The sequence below is a fragment of the Amphibalanus amphitrite genome, unplaced genomic scaffold (genome assembly GCF_019059575.1).
Source record: "Amphibalanus amphitrite isolate SeventyFive unplaced genomic scaffold, NRLGWU_Aamphi_draft 000026F_arrow, whole genome shotgun sequence".
Taxonomy (NCBI): domain Eukaryota; kingdom Metazoa; phylum Arthropoda; class Thecostraca; order Balanomorpha; family Balanidae; genus Amphibalanus; species Amphibalanus amphitrite.
This window is the reverse complement of record NW_024881522.1, coordinates 371,615-395,227: the sequence shown is the minus strand read 5'-3', so window position 1 is coordinate 395,227 and position 23,613 is coordinate 371,615. Positions and strand designations below refer to the sequence as shown.

The following is a 23,613-nucleotide window of genomic DNA, read 5'->3' as shown; positions in this document are numbered from 1 at the left end:
TACTAGGGGAGAGTGGGGCAAAGCGGCCACCCTAACGCTTCTCACGATGCCAACGCTTGATTTTTAAACTTGGAAAGATTCTTTCTATACCAATGTGATCCCTATTAAGTTGCCTTTTATTTCAACTGCGTTTTATTTCCAAAGGCGTTCACATATGAAAGATATTGACAAAACTTTAAACCTATGCATATTGGCCACTTTGCCCCATACCCTGGGGCAAAGCGGCCACCGGCGTCTTCTCAAGTCCCGATATGAGAAACAAAATAGTTGCCTCGTGTACGACTAGGGTATTTGATGGTGACAAGGTTAAGCGAGGATGGATGTTTACTTTATCATATTCCACCTGTAGGTAAGCAAAGAAAGGATTTTCATGAAAATAAACATTTAATTGCATTATTTGGTAACTCATGCAACTGAAAAGTGGCCAAGATGAATGCATGACGACACATTTGAATATAAATAATGTTTTTTATCCAGATGGAAGCAACTTATGGCCAATTGGGGGGTGGCCACTTTGCCCCGGCCACTTTGCCCCGCGCATAACGTCCGAGACAAAAATATTCCAGCTTAGCTATTAGTGGGGTAAAAAACATTAAAATTGGTAGAATACATGTACGATAACCATGCAATGCATGAACAAGAACGCTTATAAAAATTCCAAACGGTTATGGAATAACATAACATTTAAAAATTGTAAACATAGTTGGTAACCTGGCAAGAAATGCTTTTCCGTGTTTCACAGAACAATGGTGATGGGCCTGAAACCCCGGTCTGGCTCATTCGAACGACCGTGAAGAGAAGTATAATTGGAAACCATAAATTGGAACTGACGCCAGCTATGAAGGGCTAAAACGATGGGTGGCCGCTTTGCCCCGGGTGGCCGCTTTGCCCCACTCTCCCCTACATATGCCCGACCAGGTGGTCTGCACAGCTGCTCAGGGTGCGCTCAGCGCCCGCACACACGGCTCTAATCGGCAATTACGCATCACCTGTGCTCTGCAATATCAGGGGGCGTGATTTAACGTTATCAGGGCTGTCAGGCAGGTTAGCAGTGCAGTGATGGTTTGGGGAGGGGATTTGTTAGCGAGCTACGCCTGACAGAGTTCCCGGAAATGGTAAAATAATACCAAAGGGTAATATGCTGGCCACTGAAGGGCTGTTACCGTTGCAACTATCATTTTGTGAATAGTAGGTACATCCCGATATTAACAGAAATAAATTTCGGAGCTGGCATGCTCTATAAATATAACTGATGCATTTTAAAATGATTTATAATGCATTTTATTAAATAAATCGTTTTATTTGGACAAATTGGGCAGGATTTAAGCAGAGGTGATCCAGATTTTGAAGAGCAATGTCATTAAGATAAGGCTCATCGTCCGTCAATGCTATGTATTCATTTGAAGCACCTTATAATTGGACCTGCACCTCCTCCCCATTAACCCTCGCCGGCACACGGGGGGTTGATGCAACCCCCCCCCCCTTAAGATTTTTCGCGAATAACTATTGTTAAAAGCGGCCGATCGCGACGAAACTTTCAGTACCCTCGCATTGATCAATTTTACACCTACCCTGAAAATTTCATGACCCTGACCCAAATGACCTTTGACCTGTGACCTCTTTTCCGAGACCATGTTTGGCCGGAATCGCGATTCGGCGTATGTCGGCTCGCATTAGCCGCGCGTTTGCAAGCTTTTCGTGGTTTCAAACGTTCAAACATGTGATTTGATGTTGCTCCCATACATCAGGGTGGGTGTCAAGGTCACCTGAAGGTCAGGTCAGGTCATTGACCTTTGGTGACCTCGGGTGACCTCGGTTCACTTTTTCGAGTTTTACATGTTTCTAGGCTAGTTTTTGGAGCTGAACTCGAATTTAGCAACCATTTGAACATTTACGAAGTAGTTTTGGTGCCTTCGTAACATGTTACGAAGCTGTCAGAGGCGGTTGACACGTATTACGAATACCCGTCACAACCCCTACCGGTTGACCTGACCTGACCTGACCCGACCTGGTCTAAATGCTTCAAGACATCATCTCTGATCAAAACTAACACGATATTCGTGATCAGCACCCCGGAAAACCACATAACAGCCACACTTTACGACTTCCTAACAGGTCCCGATTTTCCCGGTTTTCGGGTCATTGACCTGACCTGGAAGGTCACCCGATGACCTAGGACCTTAAAATTGGGTATCATCGGCTTCCTCTCGTGACTGGCAACACGCTCGTTTTTTCTGCGATGCTCTAGCTCGATCAGGGGCCAAGCGCGAGGGGGGTCGTACCAACCCCCCCCCCCCCCTTGTGCCGTCGAAGGACGCAAAATGGCCTGTGCCGGCGAGGGTTAAACACAGGGAGCAGTAGCTCCCAGGTGCCCTATGTGCCTTACATGCGGGTGGCCGGGTGCCGCGTGGGTCCAGGTCCCTGTGTGTGTACGCGTCCTGTGACACTTTCTGTGGGTCATTGCATATTCCCTGTCAGCTGTCTGCATATCTAATCGATTAATCTTGACTGTTCCAGCGGCCAGCTGCCGCCCTCCGGTGAAAAGACCCGGGTTTTTTAACTAGAACACGGCGTCAATGGCTCAGAAACTAATAAAAAGACTTGGAATCTTTTACTATGGGAAGATGGCCAATGGCCATAGATGATTTGCTCACAGAGCGCATACTTTACTTCATTGCGTGATTGTCTCATTATGACAATTTTTCGAAAGCATAGGAATGATAGCGGTGTTGCGCCCTGCGAGCTTGAAACAAAGGCAGAAATGCACATACTACCTAGCTTACCTGCGCAGCAGCCCCCTCCACAAAAACCGCCTCAGGTATGTTCCCATGATACCGCAGCGGTCCACATTAAAACAGCGCCGGGTGTTGATGCTTTATAGATCCTGTGGGATGCAGGGTGCTGCGGGGTGCATTTACACCACAGTGACAGCTGCAGCGCCCAGTATGTGGGAAACCATGACGATTCGGCGTCTGTTTGAAATTCTTCTCAATTTACCGCAGCTAATGGCGTCAGGTTTAAATGGCTTAAACTACCAGGGCGCTGTTCAGTTCCGGCTGGGGGCGAGACTCTGCACGTTTTTATGCTAAAAAGACCGACGTCTGTCACTTACGTAAATCAATAATCCGCGCACCTTGGAGGCGCGCCGTTTTTGTCGTTCCCGCGCCATTTCCGGCGGTTGGTTTTGGCGCGCCCATCGCGTCGAGGTTCGCGGTGAGGGAAGGGAAGGGGTGCGGGGGGACGGGGGCAGCGGGGCACGTCACCTGCCTCGAGCAGGCGGGGAGACGCCCAGGTGGGATGACTCAGACCGCTGGGCACGCCGGGGAGGGGAGAGATGGGTCAACTGGAGTTCAGAGTGGGAAGGTGGCGCCGTGCAGCGTGTCCTTGCACCCAGAAGATCTAGTTCCTGAGGTGTTGCTATTAATTGGTAAGGTCATTTAGGGACTATCATTTCAACAAGATCAGCAAAGACTTACCTACCCCAAATAGTTCATGTAGATGCAAGGTAAATCTGCATTGTGCATTGCCAAAATGGGAGCACAATTCATTCCGTACAGCTGAATAGCTAACTTGAAATTTATTTGGTTGACGAACGGGATTTTTAAAAATCAACATGTAGTGATATCTGAGCTACTGCCACAGATGACACAGCAGAGATTGTTTCTACCAAGCGAGGTCACCCGACGCCGACGCACAGCTCAAAAACATATTGAGAAATAACCGTCAGCGCCTAAGCACCTACTCACCCATCACGAATGACCCCATACATGGCCTCTGGATGGCCATAGCGGGCTGCGTTACTGCCCATAAAATGCATTAAAAGACATCGAGCGACGCTTTAGAATGTATGAAATGCTGCGCCGGCCGTCTGATGGGGTGTCGCCGCCGGCGGTCACGTCACTCCCGAACAGTCGCTGACAGGTCTCACTGCCGCGTCTCACTGCCGCTGTTGGTCTTTCACCCTGGCACGGGCAGTGTTTTGACTCACGCGCCCTCCAGGGGCTAATGGCCCCTAAAGTTACTCTGCAATGCCCAGATAAAGACAAAGTAAGACCACCAGAGTATTGGCAATTGCCACCAGAGTAGACAGAGACAAAGTAAGAAAATGTACATAATTACATTTTATCTGGTGCTGGTTGCTACCAGTGACGTAAGTCGTAGGCGTCGCTTGTGGCAATCCCTCCAATCATGCAAGCGTTCATTTAGACTTTCGGGTGCAGGGTTGGGAGGGGCACATTTTCGCGTCCCTCCTAATTACCGGCGACATGGATCGGGCTCCCCGGTCGAGAAGCGAACACTGTTTTTCTTGAGTCGACATGTGCGTCTTGTCGGCGTTGTGGGGTTGACGGTCGCGTGTGCCCGGCGTGTGACGCCCCTCGGGCTCCGTCCCCACCATCCCCGACCGCCGCCGGGGCTTCCGGACACCTCCCCCTGGGAACCCAAGGGTTAACCACCGCCGACGAGGTTTAAATTTCGCCGCCGGAAAGATGCCACTCGGCGGCGACGATGCGTGGCTCGTGGGGTTTAAAGGTAAAAAGCCGTCGGCGACGCGCGTGACGCCGGCGACGACCGGCGCAGCGCAGCCGGACCGGGGCGGCCTGAGAAAGGCCACGGAACCGCCTCGTAAGCGTGGCGGCGGATAGTGTCAGCTCCGGCCAAACGCCACGCTCTCGTGCGCGACGCTCGTCCTGCGTGATGTGGCAAAATATTGGAACAGGGAAATTCGTGTCACATGTAAATACGAACTTGGACGCTCGGTGTTGGTCGAGCCGCGCAAAAAGGCGGACTGTTTGGGCGCCGTGGCGCTGTCACAATACGACAGAGAGACAACAGTTTGGTTTGTCCAGACGGCTTTTTGCTGACAGTCCGGCCTGCGTTTTGCTGGCTCATGACGGCTGCCCTGGAGCTGAGGGTCAATCGGTGCCAATTCGCTGTCTGTCTGGCCCGTCCGACGAGTCTGGAAGAAAAAAAAGCTAAACAGTGGTCATGGTCTTCTAGTCTTCACTACAGAAACTCACTGCATTGCCACACGGTTTTCTGAATCATGAATACCTAAGTGATATCGGCTACTGTGTAATTGGGTGAATGTAAAATGTATATGAAATTAGATAACGTTAACTTTTTTGAACAATTATCGATCCTTTTCTGGCGATATAATCGCGTTTACTTTGGTTAGGTTAGAGATATTACCAGGCCAGTCCAAAAATGTTCGACAATGCAGATATACGTCCAGATATACGTCGCATGCTGCACCAAGAATCAAGATGGCTGCTGCCTGAGTCACCGCTTGGATGTACCATGCATTCCGTCTGACGCAAATGGCTGCCAGTCGCTCCTGCATCGGAGGGTCTGGAGGTTGGCGCCTCCTGTGACGGCATGCGCTTTTTCAGACATTCCGGAGGTGCTCTCTCATATCTGGCGTGACTTTGGCCATTACCCTCTCGTTCCGAAACCTCCCCGAATCCGCTCAGGTAACCAAGAAAGTGGTGTGCGCCATGATTAAAGTCGCATTACGGAAAGGCGGCAGTGATTTTGCCAACAGACGCCGGCGCCATCCGTCTGCTCGAAGGAGGTCTCATTAGGGCTGCTGTTTTTGTGACACCTGCTAATTTGGCGGCGGCCTGCCACTCTGGCGACGGCCGGTTATCCGCCTGGGAGCGAGCACGGCGCGCCCACCCCACGCTGCCTGGCTGGGTGCTGTAGAGTTAGCGGTCTCTCGGGCGGAAGTGCCTCCCAGGGCTCAGACCTTTAGAGTGAAATAGCTGTAAAAGGTTAATTTGCTTAGGCTGATCAATCACTGACGCATGCACTCTGGTGACGCGGGAAAGTCATGTGAGCATCTTCGTAGCTGTTCATGCAAGTACACACACTTAATGGCTGATCGAGTTGTAATCGATCGTAGCTGTATTCATGGAGCGAAAAGGGTAATAAAATTTCATATATGGGCTGCTTCCGCGGCTTTTGCTACCGACTTATACGGTAGACCCATGCGGCAAATGCATAAACTGTTGCACAGGCTCGGACACACATGTATATTGAACAGCACTTCTACTGAGCGACTCCAGCCCTGCTAAAGGCTGTGGTTTGTGGGAGAAGAATGCAGTCAGTGACCATAACTGTCTCCCTCTTCGACCACCTGATGGGGTCGTAAGCAGAACCGTGCGTGTATAACGTATTCATGGGCCGTTCGTATTGAACCGTCTCACTCCAAGTGGCTCTTCGAGCGACGTTTTAGCTTTTATGGCCACTGAAATGGGATTGGAGGAGTGTGGTAGTCTTTCGTCTTCATGACTGCATTACCGAGATGAAGCGTGTAAAGTGAACGGCTTCACAGATCCTGAAACGAAACAGATTTTATTATCATCGTCAATGGCTATGCCTGAAAGGAGAAATATTTTATTGCTTTCAGCTTTTACCTAACAAGCAATTAGTTCTTTTTAATCCCCGATGAGGTTAGTTCCCGTTAAGTTTCTTGTAAGTGGAAGGTATTATTAGTCCTTTGAGGAATGCAAATTACGTTAATAAACGTTTTACCTATGAAGTCCATACTTGGGGACAAGGATTTGGATAGTAACAATGTAGCTTTGCTTACTGTGAGGCAGGGGTCCAGCACATGTCTACTCCGAAATCATTAGCAAATTCCATTTGAGCAACAACTTGGTTGCTTCTCACCGCGGATTTCGTAAAATAAGGCCAGTTTAAAGTCCTTGAAGATTTGACTTGGACAGTGACTATTAGTTAACGTGCTTTCTACATATTTCATTTATGAATTACATCGTCAATAAAATGATCGTTGTAAACCTCTAAAACAGTCAAAATGAACAACCTTGAAAATGAATATAAGCACAACTACGATTCCATACCTATATTAATTTGAATTCACTGGAAAGTGTAGGTATTCATTGCAAAGGTTGATACCACTCGCTATTTTACTGTTTCAGCCAGCTGCAAACAGTGTTCCATTTCGTTACCAGGCTTGCGACCGAGCCCGAGCACCATTGCATCAGCCTGGTGTTTCTCTTCGTGGCGCGTCAGTTTAGTCCCGCCCTCCGGGAGATGGCGGCGCCATAACCAGCTCAAGGTGGCGGGAAGGTCGCCCTGGGGCGGGGGCGGGGGTGGAGCGGACACATCCGCTGTCTGTCCCGTGGCACTTCCGTCCCCCCACCCCCACCCCCCACCCCCACCACCACCACCACCTCCTCCCCAGTTTGCAGCAAATGTTGAGGGATGCAATGCAACTACATAGTACATATATAGCACAGGCTCGGCACGGGCTAATACGTATTAGCCGTTTTCACGACGGGCTATCCGGCGAGTGAACCTAATTTGACCAAATTTGCACCTAATCTGCACCAAATGTGCACCAAATGTGTACCAGATGGCCGTCGTGAAAACGGCTATTGTTGAGCTGAACGGGATCCAGATGTGGCATTTTTTTTGGTATGTCTCCATCTAAAGTTTTCGCCTGAAAACTGCTGTTGGTGACCTATATGATCTAGCATGGCTTTTCAAATCACTGCTGGCCATCAACTGCTTGCCCTGTCCGTTGCATATGGGTAAAGTAAGGGCAAGGGCTCCGTCACGACCCGATGGTTGGAGGGGGGGGGGGACGAAGGCCGTTTGAAGTCGATTCTTTCCATGCAACACCCATAGGCATAATGTTAAAAATGTAAAATATTGGGGGGACGGGGGGACTTGTCCCCCCGGGGGGGACAAGTCCCCCCGTCCCCCCGATGACGGAGCCCATGAGTAAGAGATTTTATGATTCTGAAACTGATCGTGGTTATTGGTATACCTACTTTTTCCACTATTGCTACAAAATGCTAAAATCACGAAACTGGTCTAACCCCAGGTCACCGATATTACTATAACCCGCACCCTGATGGGTTCCGTTTATAACGCCACCTGGCGTTATAATCGCGTGGGGAGAGGGGGCTATTTTTTTGCTCCCCCCTCGTATCTCCGAAACTACTGGACGGATCCGCAAAATCCAAACGGGGTTCGAAAGCCCTATCAAATTTGTCGAAGGAAATCCAATTTCATTGACATCGGGGTCACCGATGATGTCACAGGCCAGGTCAATGATAAAATGTTTTGCCGGTCACGGGTCTTCTAGGGAATGCACCATAACATCGACTAAAACGCATTTAATCGAAAATCGGCGATAGAACGTCAGTTGCCTAGTACATATGTTGCTATTAGAGGTCACCGATAATGTCAGGTCAGGTGTCAGGTCACAGGTCAGGTCACCAAGGGTCAGCACATGAACCCAATTTTACTAGGGCTGTGTGATGCATGTTTTATGGCCAATTTTTCATTTCAACCTCAGTGGTGATGGTTATAAAAGTTAAAACCATCAGGAACGGTTTAGGTCACTCCCTGGTGGAGCTGGGGTCAAGGTCAGGTTAAAAAGGTCAAATGTTGAAGTTGATATTTTTGCGTAAAATGGGTATTGATTCGATGCAGCTTGTCACGGCGAGTCAAATGGTGGTCTTTGTTTTACGCTACGTGGTCTAGAATTGCTGAATATTGAGTTTGAAAATTTTACGTCATCAATTTTGAATAGTTTTTTTTTTTCGCTATATATTGGCCAACAAAAGAGGTATCGATCTAAAAGTTAGTATGTAAATAGGAGTTGGTAAGGACTATCAGATATATACGATCAGTTTTTTTTCGAAAATCGAAAAACTTTTGGACTTTTTGGCAATTATATTTTTTTTTAATATTTATTTTTTTATTTTTGGGGGGTCAAAATCCAAAAAATCAAATTTCCTAGATCGCAGTTTGGTAGCCCTACGCCTTATATGTCCAAACGTTTTTTTTTCTGTATTTTCAAAGCTATAGGCCTGATGGCTCTTCCCGCAAAACCTTTTTTTTGGGTCAAAAACGGCAGAACATGATTTCACTTTGACGTCATTTGCAGCCAACCTATCATAACCTTTGGAAACATTTTCGGTCACAATGTTTAAAATTGAGTGTAGGGTACTGAAAGTTTGGGGACGATCGGCGCGCAGCGGCTCTGGAGATGTATCGAAAAGTCTGGAGGGGGGAGGCAAAAAATACCCCCCACCAGAGTGCGGTTTACCCTGCGTCTCACTGGGGGGGGGAGGGGAGCAATTAAGAGCACCCTCCCAGTTTTCTGCAATATCTTCTTAAAGGGACCCTCCCACCTTCAAAAAAGTTAATGAATTGGCATGAAAATGCACCCAGTGGGGCGCAGGTTAAAAAAGAAAATCTTACGTAAGGTACTGTTACCCTCACACAAAACACCGAACTTTAAACGTCTACGAGGTAAGCTGTAGCAATGACAAAATCGCGTCTTTTATCACACAAACTGCTTACTATTGACCTGACCCTAGCTTGACCTGGTGAATAGGTGTCCTCTCTCATTTTCTAGCATCACAATGTGTGACTAATTACGAGCGAGCGAGCGCAGCGAGCGAAGTGAGTCTTTTCAATATAACGGAAAAATCTCAGTATGAGCGGCCCGGCCCGGCCCGGCCCGGCCCGGCCCGGCCTGTAACGCTTTTGAGAGGCTTATATCTCAGCAACCGCTGGACCGATTGGCCTACGGTCTTTTTTGTTGGGTAGCCCCATCCCTTCTACCCCGTAATTGACTACTTTTGATACATCTCAGTGACCGTCGTGGCACGTGCCACGTGAAAAGTCAGGGGTGTTCAAGCTGTTTTGCAAAAGTAGTGATTTTGAGAGGCTCATATCTCAGCAGCCGCTTGGGCGATTGACTTGCGGTAATTTTTTGTAGGGTAGCAGCATCCCTTCTACCCAAAATAGGATACTCTCGATGTATGTGGGTCACCCCCAGTGCACGTGCAAAATACAACAATAAGAGGCGCCAAATTTGCTCCCATTTCAGTAACTCGGTAATTACTGGGGCGATTTCGCTGAAACTTGGCATGCAGGTAGGCACCCACCAGGCATTGCATTCCCATGTGTTGCGGTTAGGGTGCTACTGCACGTGCGCACGTGCAGGGGGCGTTTCCAGATCTCGAGAACGGCTGGGCCAATTGCGCTCAAATTTGGTACACGGTTGGGGACCAGTTAGTAGGGTGCCGTGCAAAAGTTATTTTGGACCCCGTTTGCACGTGCGCACGTGCAGAATGCCGCTTCCAGATCTCAGGAACGGCTGGGCCGATTGCGTTCAAATTTGGCACACCGCTAGTAACTATAATATTTGTGATGAGATCATTATATAACTTTTCCAACAGCATCGCTCTCAGATATATTTTTTATTCCAAATTTTCCACTTCGATCAATAACTTCCCAATCGTCCACATTTAGTGGCATCACAAAGTTTATCCTTATTTTTGTACCAGCCTAGCAGCGTACCTACCTTGTACTCAATATTAGTTATAATATACCAATGTGATTTTACCTACATGCTGGATTAACTTTATCGAAACGTTCAAATTTTCATGAAACCTGCAATGCAATCATGTGGCCTGTTGTTGCTTAGACATGAGCTGTTAATCGAATGGGAACGGTTCCCCGAAGCTTACTTCTGATCAGTCCTGTTTCTCATCAGTCTCATGTTTCCCTTGTGAACCGTTTCTTGGTTCTTGATCATTCTTACTTACGGGCCGCCACAAATTCTTGCATTTGGGTCCGGTAAGAACCGTTTCCAAATCAGAGCTTGGTACTTGGTTTTTGCTGCTTACGAGCCGCCACAAATCTTTGCATTTGGGCCCGGTCAAATCAGAGCACATATGTGCAATTTTTATTCCTATAGGTAACTCATTGAACCCACGCAGTCGTCCCACGGCCTTCAACCAATCAGAGACCATACTCTACCCTACGTCATTGTAGCGCCGGCCGTTGATTGGCTGTTGGTGCGCAGTGTCCCCGCGCAGGCGGCCCGCCGCGGCCCACCCCAGTCGGCCCCAGGAGTCGGCCGGTCGCTCCGCTCCCTGCCCGTCAGTTGGCGTTCGGCAGCCCTCCGCAGTGGTCGTGCGCGCTCCGATCCGCCCGTGCTGTGTGCCGCCGACGATGATGATAATGGACAATCAGAACGCGCCCGACCTCAGGCTCTTCTACCTGGGCCACGCGCAGGTCAGGCGCGCTGCCGGTTCCCCGCGACGACGCCTGTTCGGCCCCGTTGACCCGGCCGAGACTAGGCGCGTCCTCGAGGAGGAGATGAGGCACATCTACGAGAGCCAGAAGAAGAAGTGGAACTTTGACTTCGAGAAGGAGGAGCCGGTGCCGGGCGGTCGGTACCTGTGGGAGCGCGTGCAGCCGCCGCCGCCGGAGCAGTCCCGCACCGAGGGCGAGGCCGCCTACGGCCCGGAGCCCTCGGAGCGGGTTCAGGAGCCGGCTGCTCCGGCTCCCGCTCCGGCTCCCGCCGCCGCCCCCGCCGCCGCCCCATCCGACCGGGCGTCGAACCGGCCCGCCAGGAGTCAGGCGGCAATCACAGGTGAGCATGCCCGCTCCTTCCTTCTCGTATACGTGCACTTTAAAGGCGGCGCAAAAAGCACGCCGGAGCCGGCCCGAAACCGTTGACCCCCGGCCGGCCGGCGGCGCGAGCAAAAACCGGTCCTGTGCCGCGGTAATGGCAGGCCGGTCCGTGCACGGGACCGGCCAGTCGCTGCACGTCAGTGCACGCCAGACCAGTCCGGGCCCCGGCCGCACCCCGGCACTGGCCGCTGCAGCCGCTGGACGGACCGGCCGCGGCCGCAGATATACCGGTCTGACCGCCAACAGCTCTGAAAACACTCTAGGCAGATGCTGTCATTTTTTTTAACTTATGGTCGAAGGACTCCTTTGAACTAATTTCAAATTCCACAAACAAAACATTATTGCTAGTACTGCTACACAATTCAGAAAAAAAAAACTATAAATCACAAACTTCGAATTTACTGCACTTTCGTAGCTTGTGCAGCTGCGAACCTTGAAATTAAGTTTTCATTTGATTTTCCGTTCTGGTATCTTTTTATCGTTCATCATTCAATGTGCTAAAGAGATTTCCCTTGAAGGATTGTGTTCCCCTGATGCGTGGAGATCACAAATTTATATTTTTACCCACGAACTGTTTCAGATAGTGAGTCATCTGAAAATTCAGACGTGTTTAAAAGTAACTTCCAGAATGCTGGAATTTGCCCCGGCTAATATTTTTTATAGCAAGCAATGCTTCGAGCCGTTAAAACGAAAAAAAGTTGGGTGAAACAACAGATCCTTGTACGACACTCCCCACGAAGCTAATATGGCCAGCTTTCAACATCACATTCTCGCTGTGTGTATAAGTGCCGTGATTGTTCCAGCCGAGGGCTGTGTGGACCGAGCCGGGCTGCTTGTAGGCCCTCGGCTAAGGGCGTGTTGATGGCCAGAATATTGAAATAATGCGTATGCCGGCGACGTTAACAACGCTAACGGCGACCAGTAACGACGCTCGGCGCTGTGTCGCTCCGTGTTTTCCTCGGCTGCTAGCTTCCATCCATCTCCGTAACAACACACTGAAATGTAATGAGCCGCTATAAATAACGACAACGGTCCGACAACAACCGTTTTCATTAGATCGCGTAATTATTGCTAGCCACGAAGAATACGGAGCACGAAGTTTTTTAGGGCGATGATTTAGTGTTCGGAAATCGGATGCTGAAATGACCTGGAAAATGCTTGAGAAACTGGCCCGACTCAGTGCAGGTTCCCAGGGGAAGCGTTTGGTTTGACACATAGGGCTAGGTGCCGCTGTGTTTTTGGGAAAAAGCAACTCAACTCGTGAAAAGTTTGTGAGGACGAGCAATGTTGTGAATGTCACAACTAGTTTTACGTAGTTTGAATTCAGTCTGCCAAACATGCCCAAATTTAAAGCCAGGCGTATACTGGCTGCAAAATTTACGTAACAACATTGAAGTCTTAACTCTAAAATCTACTATAAAACCGGCCAGGTGTGTTTTGCACCACTCTAGCTAACCGGTCTCTTCCACGCATCTCTCGCTCGTAGTAGGGACCACGGCGGCAAAAAACCGCCCCGGCCGGGTCTCTCCGCAGTGCCTTCCGCAGTCGTCTCCACCGGCCAAACCAGCCGGCCGTGCAAGCAGCTCAGCGGCGCTCCGACCAGAGATCCGCGCCGCACTGTCACCGGCTCGCAACCCGCCCTGACCGGTTTCTGTTCTGTCTTTGCAGACATGCTTCGTACGCGGAAGCGGCAGCGCGTTTCGGAGCCCGCCTCCAAGGCCTCGGACGAGGGCCCGGCACCGAAGCGGGGCCCCAGCCCGGGACCCGACGCTGCGTCCTCGTGATAACCCTTCGGACGTATGTAACGACAGCGAAGCGGCTGGCTCCTCCGGTTTGGCTCCTCCGGGCTGGCTCCTCCGGCTGGCTCCGGACGGGAGCCGAGCGTCTCTCCGGGCTGGTCCCGGGAGTCGCGGTCATCGGAGGTCATCTGCGCCATTGCGGTCATAGCGAGGTCATCGAGGTCGACCGTGGATCAGACAGACCCCCAGTGGCTGCATATCACCGTCTGTGAACTAAAGTGACCACCGGCTGGTGCAATGTGGACCAATTCTGCAGTGGTTCTAATGAGACTAATCAGATACCTAGACCGAGCTCAAGATGCTCCTCGCAGACATCCCGGCATTAGAAGACCAACTTATCAAACATCGTTCAGGAACCCGATCTCCGATCGCCAGTAGCCAACTCAATGATGGTGTTCAACCACCTCAGAGACGCCCGAAGGCAGTGCGCGGCCTGACCGGGCCTGACCTGGTCACGTGACAGTGACGTGGTGACGGTCAGGTGACCTCCGGTGACCCGGGCCGCGGCAGGGACGGACGGTTGTTAACTAGTGTGATGAGTGTCTTGTTGCTATGTCGCTGTTGATGCCATTCGGGGCCGCTCGGCTCCGGCTTTCTCTTTGTAATGGTTCAGTGTTTTTGCTTTTGTATCATACCGTAAAAATTAGCTGAATCTAGGGTGTATTCTGTTTACAATAGAGTTGCAAAGTTTTCCCAATGGGCTGCTACCGGCACCGCCCCGCCCCACAAACATTTTCTGGGATACCGGCATGGTACCACGCCCCAAGCAAAAAAAACCGCCAAATTACCGGCATACTAAAAAACCTGCATTCTTGATTTTGGCTTACCCCTACATGAGATGCCACATTTTGGCAATTTCAGTAACCGCCCCACCCAACAGCCACCCATTGTCCAACTTATTACAATTCAATAGCCTCTTAGTGTCCAAAGTTTGAATCATATGCTGATAATTTTTTGTGCAAAATCAAAAATACCGGCATGCTACCGGCAAGACATTCCAGATACCACGAAAAAACCTGCGGTAGTGAAAAATTACCGGCATGCCGGTAGTGCGGTAGGGAAATTTTGCAACTCTATTACAGAACAAAGCGCGGTAAATAGCTTTAAACGCCTTTGGTTGTCCCTGACGGGACGTCTAATTCTTCGGATTTAACGTTGACTGCCGGTCGTCTTGTTGTGGCCGGCAGTGGAAGCTTGTTTAGTGGTGCGCTGTCTGTCTGTAGAATTTGAAAAACCAGTGTACACCGCCTCGGGCGGTTTGTGCCCGGCTGACAAGGTAACACCATGGCGACAAGGCTTGTTGTATGTGTATTGCGTATAGACATAGTGGGTCACGGAATGCTTGTTTGTCGAGGCGTGAGTGAATTTGTGAGTGTGAGTTGTTTTGTTGCGCGTCTCGCGATTATAATAATCACCGATGCAGTGCTCCTGGCGCATCCAAAGAGCGGTCCGCAGCGACGCGCAATTATGTGGCGCAGACGCGCTACAAATGTGACGCAGCTGTGACAGCCGCAGTGCTCTGAGATCCCGAGCCAGTTTCGAGGCGTGCTTCTTCGCTTTGCTCTCGGAGCATTCTAGTCCGGTGATCTCAAAAGAGGTCAATATTTATTATATATCCTAATCTATTCTGATAAATTCTGTACATATCGTATCAGCCTGGATTGTTTGAACGAGATGTTCCGTATGATATGAATATATGCATATTCAGTCTTTGAACCTCTTCGTCTTGTAGTATACCACTATGGCTTTTTACATAATTGACAACTAACCAATGGACTTTGCTTTGGTCAAGCACTTAGCCACTACCTATAGCTTTCGCGTACCTTTGTGTCCTCAGTTTGCTTCAATTATTACACGTTTTCGTATTCCACACGAAATACACAACACACGATGACTGTTGACACTATCATCATTCTTATTCCTAAACCTCGACTGTCACAAACACCCAGAACTCCCAGCGAAGGACATGCGTATCCATGAGCCCCTCATGACACCCTCGGATACCACCGGTCACCGTGGGGGTCACTGTGCCCGGTCACGTGATTTAAATACTGGCCCTCTGGCCCGTGTAAAAAGCCCGACCCACCGGCAGCCCGGCCGTCCCGCTATCCAAGGTATGGCGTCCGGCCTGCCGTCCGGGAGGCTCTGCAGGGGGCCGGGCGGCGGTGGGAATTCTGGCTCACCTGTGCGCCCTGCACATGCCTCAGTGTTCCGCTGGGGCGCCACGATCGCCTAAGTTGGCAGTGGGACGTGTCCCAGGGTTTACTCAGAGAGGACGATGCATATTGCATGTTAGATAAAGGTAGGTCATGAGAGACGGTTCAAGCTCAATGTTTTATGGAGAACCGCGAATAAAGCCAGACGATGACGCGCTGGTACTTTCACAACACTGGTGTAGTTAGTATTTTGAGCTTGGGATCACTTGGAGCTTGGGATCACACAAAACTCATTTAGCGGTACCAGTGAGTCAACTTTAGTGCAACAAGGATTATACATAAATGATCATCATATGTAGAACCACATTGATGTTAACGCCGAACACTGACCGATCACGAAACACTGAAAAAGACCGAGGAAGGCTGGGAAGGCTGGGGTTGAGACGGCCGAGAAAGGGTTGGCGGCGGCGTCTGCTGTGATTTAGTAGCATCGATTTGCGCCAGATCTGACGCCGCCGCGCCACAAACAGACCGCCCTGATCTTCGCACTGATCTCTGACCAGACCGGCGATCTTATCTGCGGCTAGGGGTATAGCTCAGTATGTTTCGCGTGTTCACAGCGGGAAAGGGCACCCCAAGAAAGTGAAAGCTGCACGAATAAAATAACTTTGAGTAAGAGCACACATCCTCCCCACCCTTATGAACACAAGTAGCTCCTATCAGATTGAACCCCACAGCGCGCAGGGACACTCGGAATGTGACGCGACGTTCCAACATTATCACCGGAATGTAAGTCGACAGTGTCCTCTCCCTTTACCCTCTCCCCAGCTCAGGTGAACAGACAGAGCGGCGCCTGAGCTCCCGAATCGGCCACACCAGAATCGGCAGTGAATGGCCCACCGCCGCCACAGAAGAGAGCCCGAGAAATGATGAAGTGCGGGAAGGGTGCGCCAGTGTCGGTCCGCCGCCGGAGAGTTGATGAATTCGGCGTCGGCCGGGCCCGATAAAGGCACAAATGGCTGAGAATGTGGTGCACCGCGTTATCGCTGCTGTATGGGGTGAAATCGGCAGCCGAGTAAGTGGCTGGGCGCTGGGAACCGTGGCGGAGAATGGCCCCGGGCAATCAACAGGAACATTTTGCTTGATTTGCTCACATTCTGTTCGTTTTATTGGCGTTTTTGTGAGAAAACAGATTGATCGGTACGAAAACCAATGTTGAACTGAAGTAATGTTTATTGTGCAGGTGCACTGAAAGAAAAAATGACACCAAATGGGGGGTAGGGTGACTCTGCCAAAAAGTCCGCCCCACGGGGGTGTCAAACAAACTCTCTTTTGGGGCATCATAACACCGTAATATGGTGTCCGTGAACGCCGTTTATTGGCGTACTTGGACTCTTGATTTCGGAGTTTGGATGCCCCAAAAGCGAAGCGAAGATAGATAGAAGTGAAACCTACACACAAACGATAAGTAATGCAATATTGTAGGTGTTGTGTACATCGCACAATATCCTGTCAACAGCGTCACTAACAACAACAGCAGCAACAATGACAATAAATCAATTTTTCACTGCTTACAAAAATGGTTCATCCTCCATGTCATAACTAGAAATGACCAGAACCTTCTCCGCAGCAAACAGTCAATTCACTGACCACTTCCGTTTCTCTCTTGCATCATTCCCTTTCGACTCCACGATACCCCGCCACACCCTGACGTGTCGCCCTCGCCCTCTACGTCATCTGCGTGGTGACGGTGGGCGAGCCGGCGTGGCGCCACCCGTCACATTCCGTGACGCGTGACAGTCCGTCACTCAGCCGGCGGCGTGACACCGCCACAGCCTTTCGCAGCCCGCTGTCACACGGAATGTGGCGATCGGAATACCGTCGGGTCATGGGGCAGGCTGGGGTAGACGAGCGTGGGGTGGAGCGGGGAGGGCAGGGGAGGGGTGGGGCGGTGACCGGGAGCTGGCAGCTCGTCCAGTTTCGGTGTCACCAGAGCTCCAATTTCCTGATCGGCACCACACGGTGGTATGGTTTTCATTTATGAAAACGTAAAGCGTATTTGGTATCACCATTACTCCTATTCCACAAAGAGACACACAACACACAAAGCACATGTATATTGTATAACCTATAGCCAATAGATCATTTCGATATGGTGATCTCATCACTAAGAGATTAAATGTGGGTGTAAACAATTTTGAATAAATATCCCGGTGATCTAAGGGGCACTTTACGGCCACTCAGACGGTGTTTCTTGACCAGTAAGTGTTTAGTGGAGCTCACCAACCACGCGCTGAGGGCATTGTTCTCGCCTTTCGCTTCTATCATCCTCAGTGTCTTCCTGCCCCACTGATGATTAGGACTGCTGTCTGTGGAGACAGTCACGGCCCTCACAGCAGAGGCGTCAACTGCGGTCCATCCTCCCTGTCCCCAGTCGTCCCTTTGTTCTCAGCGTCCCGCTGTGGGGCAGCACCTTTCTCCGGGTAGGGGATGCTGCCCCTGATCGGCCCTCCCGACCCCGTCGTAACCACTGTCCTCGGCGACCGGCGCCGTCAACCTGTCTGCCGCCCTGGCCCAGGGGCGGCGCCGCGCCGCGTGGCACTCCACCTTAAAATTGGCCCTCCTCCCACTTTAAATGTCCAAATTACACGTGTGTCCACCTGGACATTACACACATTAGGAGACACAGAAAGCGTCCGTCCGTGGCCGATGGAACCGATACTAATTAGACCCACGGCTCGGTAATTTATGGTAATATATGCACAATAATCGGAGAGTTCGATTTGGTCGGGGATTCGCGGCCGGCGCCCTCCTAAAACAGGGCACTGTGGTCGCGCCGCCGGCGGCCTCCTCGATAAGGACCCCGAATGCTGTCAATAAGAGCCGTGCGTCTATCGCGGCACGGTAATTTATGCAGGCGAATTACCATTGTGGAGCCGCGGGCGGCGGCTGGGCCGTGTGTTTAGATGCCCGGCCACGGCCCGGCGGTCGGGCGCAGGCCGGGCGGCACGCGTGCCCGGCGCCGGCTCCAATTTCGGGGCGCCGCCACAAGTGCGGCCTGTTTCGGGACAGGACCTATCTCCGGGCGAGGCGGAGGACAACACAGAGGTCACATAGCCGGCGGCCAAACGATTCGGCGCGCTGCCTCTAAATAATCCGGCGCTCTTGTCCAGACAAACACGTGCTGGTAAGTGGCTCACCGTATTCCATAACAATATACACAGATGGCAACAGACTTCTTTGAGCCGTACATGGAGAGAGATCTCCTCGAGTGCATTCACTGCAATAAAAGTGCTGGTTCGAACCCAATCGATGCTTATCAAGTGAAACGGTGCAATGACACGTATTCGTGCAGAGGCAACATTCGATGCCTTCAATTCGGCATCGTAATGGGCGCCTTCGGTCATAGTACAACCATCTCACGCTATGGACTTCCCTTCATACAGATCTAACAGCCTTTTTCGATTTCAGAAGAAACCAGTTTAAACCTCAGTCCGTGACTAGTCCGCGGCGGTCCGATGGCGTGAAGGCCGTATACCCGCTGAAGCTGTTTTGACGTCATGCTATGCCGCACCCTCAGGATGCAGGCAGACCTAATAGGTCATACATCTTCACAACGGCCTGCACTGCAAACCATGCAGCCAAATGGGACGGTGAGTGATACGAAAAGACATGCAACGGCTTGTCCCGAAGGCAATCACTTTATTAGAAATGCGCCTTATGGGAGCTTTGGTAAATATCGTCGATTGAAATCGATCTAACGTAGAAAGATGTGACTCCAAAAAGCGGTAGTGAAAATGATTGAATGAATAATGCCGCATTATGACACGAGCTAGATGGAACAAGCTATGCATAGTCATATACATTACAACCTGCATTCAGCATCCAATTACATGGATTGTTTCTCTATAAACCACATAGTACGGCGCCGTAGTCCCGTGTCCTGTCCACCTAACTATGACACACTGCAGGTCAATGTGCCAGGTCATCGAGCTGACGCCGTTCCCGGGGTCGCTGACTCGGCGTCAACTCGCGACCTGCGGGGATGGGGTAGGGATTGTGGTTGTGGGGGGAGGGGTGCTGTTTATGACCAACGGTCTGGAACTGTGGCGTGCCACAACATCCACCCTGTGTGACCAACAAAAACAGAACAGCGCCGGGCAGCGCCCTCGGCCGCGGCGCGCCCTACAAAACATTTCTGACCCATCATTGGGAATTTAAGGTCAGGGGACATGGTTTATGCGGTAGCCGCGGGGCGGGACTGGCCGGCGGCTCCCGCCGCGGTCCCGCTGGGCTCGGCACGCCTCCCCCGCCCCTCCGAATTGTTAACATCCCCCTGGAAAATATCTCATCGTAGTGCGACTCGGCCCGTCGCCGCAGGCGGGGAACGGCAGCGGGGACGCCTGAGGACGGGACGGCGGGGGAGGACCCGGACCGCGGGGAGGACCGCAGGAGGACCGCGGGAGGGACCACGGGAGGACCAGAGGCTGGTTCACAGCCCCCGGACCGCCGCTGTCGCCCGGCCCAGACAGCGCGGCTGGCCCGGCCCGGGCCGGGGTAAACAGGTCCGACTCCGAAGGCGGACGGGCTGACAGGTGCCGCCCCACCTGTTGCCCCCCAGGACGTGCACAGGTGTGCTCGTTACCCGCCATTATTCGCATTACATTGCTGCCGGGAGCGGAGTCGAGAGTCGTAGAGCAGGAGCGCCACTTTCGGAAGAAACTAACGGCTCTATAAGGAAATGTTTGGTTTACTTAGGAGCTAGCCATGCTCATTAATTGACTGGATACGGGTTGCATGCTGCATGCAGGTGCACAAGTATGATGCAACCGGAGTAAACACAAAAGGTCAACTGTGATGCTTTTTTTAGGTTTTTTTATGTATATGAAATACAAGCCTCAACTGACGTAATGTTTCGACTAGGACCTATAGCACTTGAACGCGTCGATGTTTCGAAGAAGCTTCACTGTTAACGAATTACAGCATCTCCAAGGCAAAAAAGACGAAATAACGATAGAATAGGCAGCACGTCGAAGTACGTAAGGGATAGCGACAAGCAGATTATGTAAGCATAAGAATTCAGTCTTAATGTTTTACCATGCGATGTTTTCTGAATTAGTAAAAAAAAATATTATAAATAAAAGGACTCAAACAAAGTCGTACATTATACTTTCCTGCAGCAACAACAATTAACTAACACTCTTTTCTCACCTGATTAAGGTGAAAAGGCCGCTGCTTAGAATAAAAAAAAAGTTTTTTGATACGCAGCGTAGATATCCATCGCAGTACAATGTGTCTCCGAACATCGAAACCGAGCCGGCACACCAGAACTCACGGCCAGACAGGCACATTCGATCATGGGAGCGCCCCCCCCCCCCCTCCCCTGAGAGCGCCCCCCCCCCCTCGCCGGCACCGATGCGAGCAGTTCGTGGGAGTGTGACGAACCGAGCAGAACGAGGTTTCCACGATAGTCGAGCGACCGAGACTGCACGACCCGGATCGCCGAGCACGACGGAACGATAGTCGAGGACGTCTTATAGGACACGGTAAGGCGGGGGAGGAATGTGGAGGCACATCAGGACACCAATAGATAGTAGCTGACATTAACAGTACACATATACCCAGAATGAGAGGAGCAGAAGAGATAACAGACGAGATAGAGGAAATGTTGCGGTGAGGAAAGGTGACGAGTTGAAGAGCATGAGACTCTGCAAAAACAAGCGACCAAGAACCGGCAGTCGGCACAGTGTCGGTGACATAGGACAAAGTAGGAGTTTGAAGCTATAAGAGTCAGGACGAGACGATAAGAGAAGAGACGGGAGATTTGAGTGGCTAAAAAGGTAGCGCGCCAAATAACTTGGCCAAAAAATGACCATAAATAAATGCGTCTAATAGAGTGATTTAGGGTAATTTAGATAAAGCCAGCCAAGAGTGCATTGCTTTGGTAAACATATGTTTTTTTCAAATTTGCAATAAGATAGATGACACGGAAAATTGGAAAACTGTTATGTGGGGTCGTTAAACAGCATTCCTGCATGTAATACTGTGCAGTATACTCACAAATCACATTCAGCCACACTCTCCGTTCCACAACATACTTTCTCGGCAAAGCGCTTTGAACAAACAAAGGCACTCACATTCCAAATATCACCGAACCGCGCACAATCAGTTCGAAGGACGTGAGCGCAGCGTTCCGCCCACCGACAATTACATCCAGAGTTTGTGGTCTCGGCGGGTCATTCCGTCTAACTGCTCTCAACAAAGTGTCCGCCCCCACCTCCACACTCAACACACACGCCGAAATGGCACCATCGGCCCAGCTTGCACAAACAACAATAAAACTCGCTAATGGCCCGCCTGCAAGCATTGAAACACACCAATTAACGGCCAGGTAAGCGCCACGCCGGTGGGACTGCCTCGGGTGGAGGTCTGTTTACAGTAGAGAGAAGGGACGGGAGAGCGAATGAGATCAGCATGTGCCGGTTGACGAGGATCAGGTGCGCACTGGACAGTGGAACTCAGGATAGTTGGCCGGTGAGACAGGATCCAGAGCCACGGAAGTCGAGGAGCGCTCGGCATCACTAAATGTCCTCAAGTTTCGTAGAAAGACAGGCGCTTTCACATGAACCTCGCTCCATAACATCGCTAGAACACTGTGCCGGTGCTCTCATACAAGAAAGCAAAGACAACGACTATAGAGGCACACACCCAGGTGCACCTGGTCCTCGGGTGATAACGATTAACCCTAAAGGCTGACGCGCTGGACGCTGTGGACAGCTCGCTGCGTCGGCACCTATCCTGAGGAACTCCAACCTCACCCCTTTCCACACCTGCGGCATCCGGTGAGTGGAGGCACCGTTAATGTGAAAGTCACGATGCCTGATTGCCTCTGACGAATGGGCGCTGCCCGGGAAGGGTGAAATTCTGACTATCTAACGATCCGAGAGTCATGGAACCTCACCAGCAGCTGGGAGCGTTGGATGACGAACCCAGGACCGGCCGGGACGCCTGTATAGTGTATATCCTTTGAAAAGAGGACTGTCGTAGTTAGGCAACGGTCGAAGGTATCGTAGAATTCATCTAAGCAGCTGCCGGCACCTTGTCGTACATGACATACGTGTCATGTATGCCGGGTTGTCAAATCATGTTTGTCCAGCTATTTGGTGTTTATAAGATGGGTTGATATAAGCCAGCACTACTTGGCCAGGATCAAAAACTAATTGAAGGGATTCGAAGTTTCGCGATTAATACGTTCCTTTGTTTACAGGAGCGCGCTGAGTTTGTTGATATGATTGGACTCCCTGAAGGCTTGACCAAGTATCAGAGACGGCCAGAACCTTGGCACATAGCCGAGTCAGCAGCGTTAAAACACGAGAATATCAACAAAGTAGCACCCTTTCAGCATTGTCTACAAAAAAAGAGCCGATACAGACAAGGTGATGACACCAGCGGCGATATGAAAGGTCACACAGGTCATTAAAAAACGCAGACATTTTTTGCGTCACTAGCACGCTGGGAGGCTCACACAATCAATCGTCCGTTTACAGAAGCAGTTCGTCGGGACCGACCGTCCATTTATACAAATGGACTTGAGCACGTCGAATGCTGCCGATATTGTTGTTGGCCTCAATAACGTATATGAATTGCAGTGTTGTATGTGTTTCATACTTATTATGCGATGTTGGTGCATGGCTGTTGTTTCCATCTGACTCAACCTTTTCAACTTTTCAGCCTTTCTTGCAAGCTGCACATATTTCCTCATCATACGCAGACCCACACATTCAGTGCAGTTTCCTCAGTACACATCTCACAGTTGCTGGCGACAGCGTCGGCCCGCCAGCTCTCTGTCCGCCCGACCTCGGGAGGCGCGTTGTTGTGCTCCCTCCAGTCGCGACCTCCTGCTGGCGGACTGAGGACACTGCCGCACGCACCCGCCGCATCCCCCGCCGGCGACCGCCCACCGGCGCCGCCGCCTTTATGAAGCAATTTTCTGCAACCTTGGCGCGGCAACAATAACAGCGGCAATAAAACGGACGCCACAGAGGCGCTCAGCGAAAACAGTCCAGTCGGCGACTGCGGAGGTAGCTCCAGCGTCCTGATTTACCGGCTAGGAGACATCTCTTGGAATGTGCAAGGTCGGCGTAAAGCTCGCCTACTGGGGACGTCCTAGCTTCAGAAGCTTAGCTTCG

At 50.9% G+C, this 23,613-nt stretch overlaps 1 protein-coding gene and 1 long non-coding RNA gene across 2 annotated transcripts in view; one reads left to right on the top strand and one right to left on the bottom strand.

Moving 5' to 3' along the window:
- Window positions 1-4,448: 4,448 nt before the first annotated feature.
- LOC122363382 overlaps window positions 4,449-23,613 on the bottom strand; it is an 86,271-nt gene continuing 67,106 nt past the window's right edge. The window contains exon 3 of the long non-coding RNA XR_006253356.1: window positions 4,449-4,957. This is a non-coding gene — a long non-coding RNA (uncharacterized LOC122363382). The remainder of the gene's footprint in view (window positions 4,958-23,613) is intronic.
- On the top strand, window positions 9,485-14,984 carry LOC122363377 (cyclin-dependent kinase inhibitor 1C-like). The gene is made up of 2 exons (XM_043332582.1): window positions 9,485-11,428; window positions 13,138-14,984. The coding sequence occupies exons 1-2, from the start codon at window positions 11,005-11,007 to the stop codon at window positions 13,251-13,253; spliced, it is 540 nt and encodes a 179-aa protein (XP_043188517.1). The 5' UTR covers window positions 9,485-11,004; the 3' UTR covers window positions 13,254-14,984.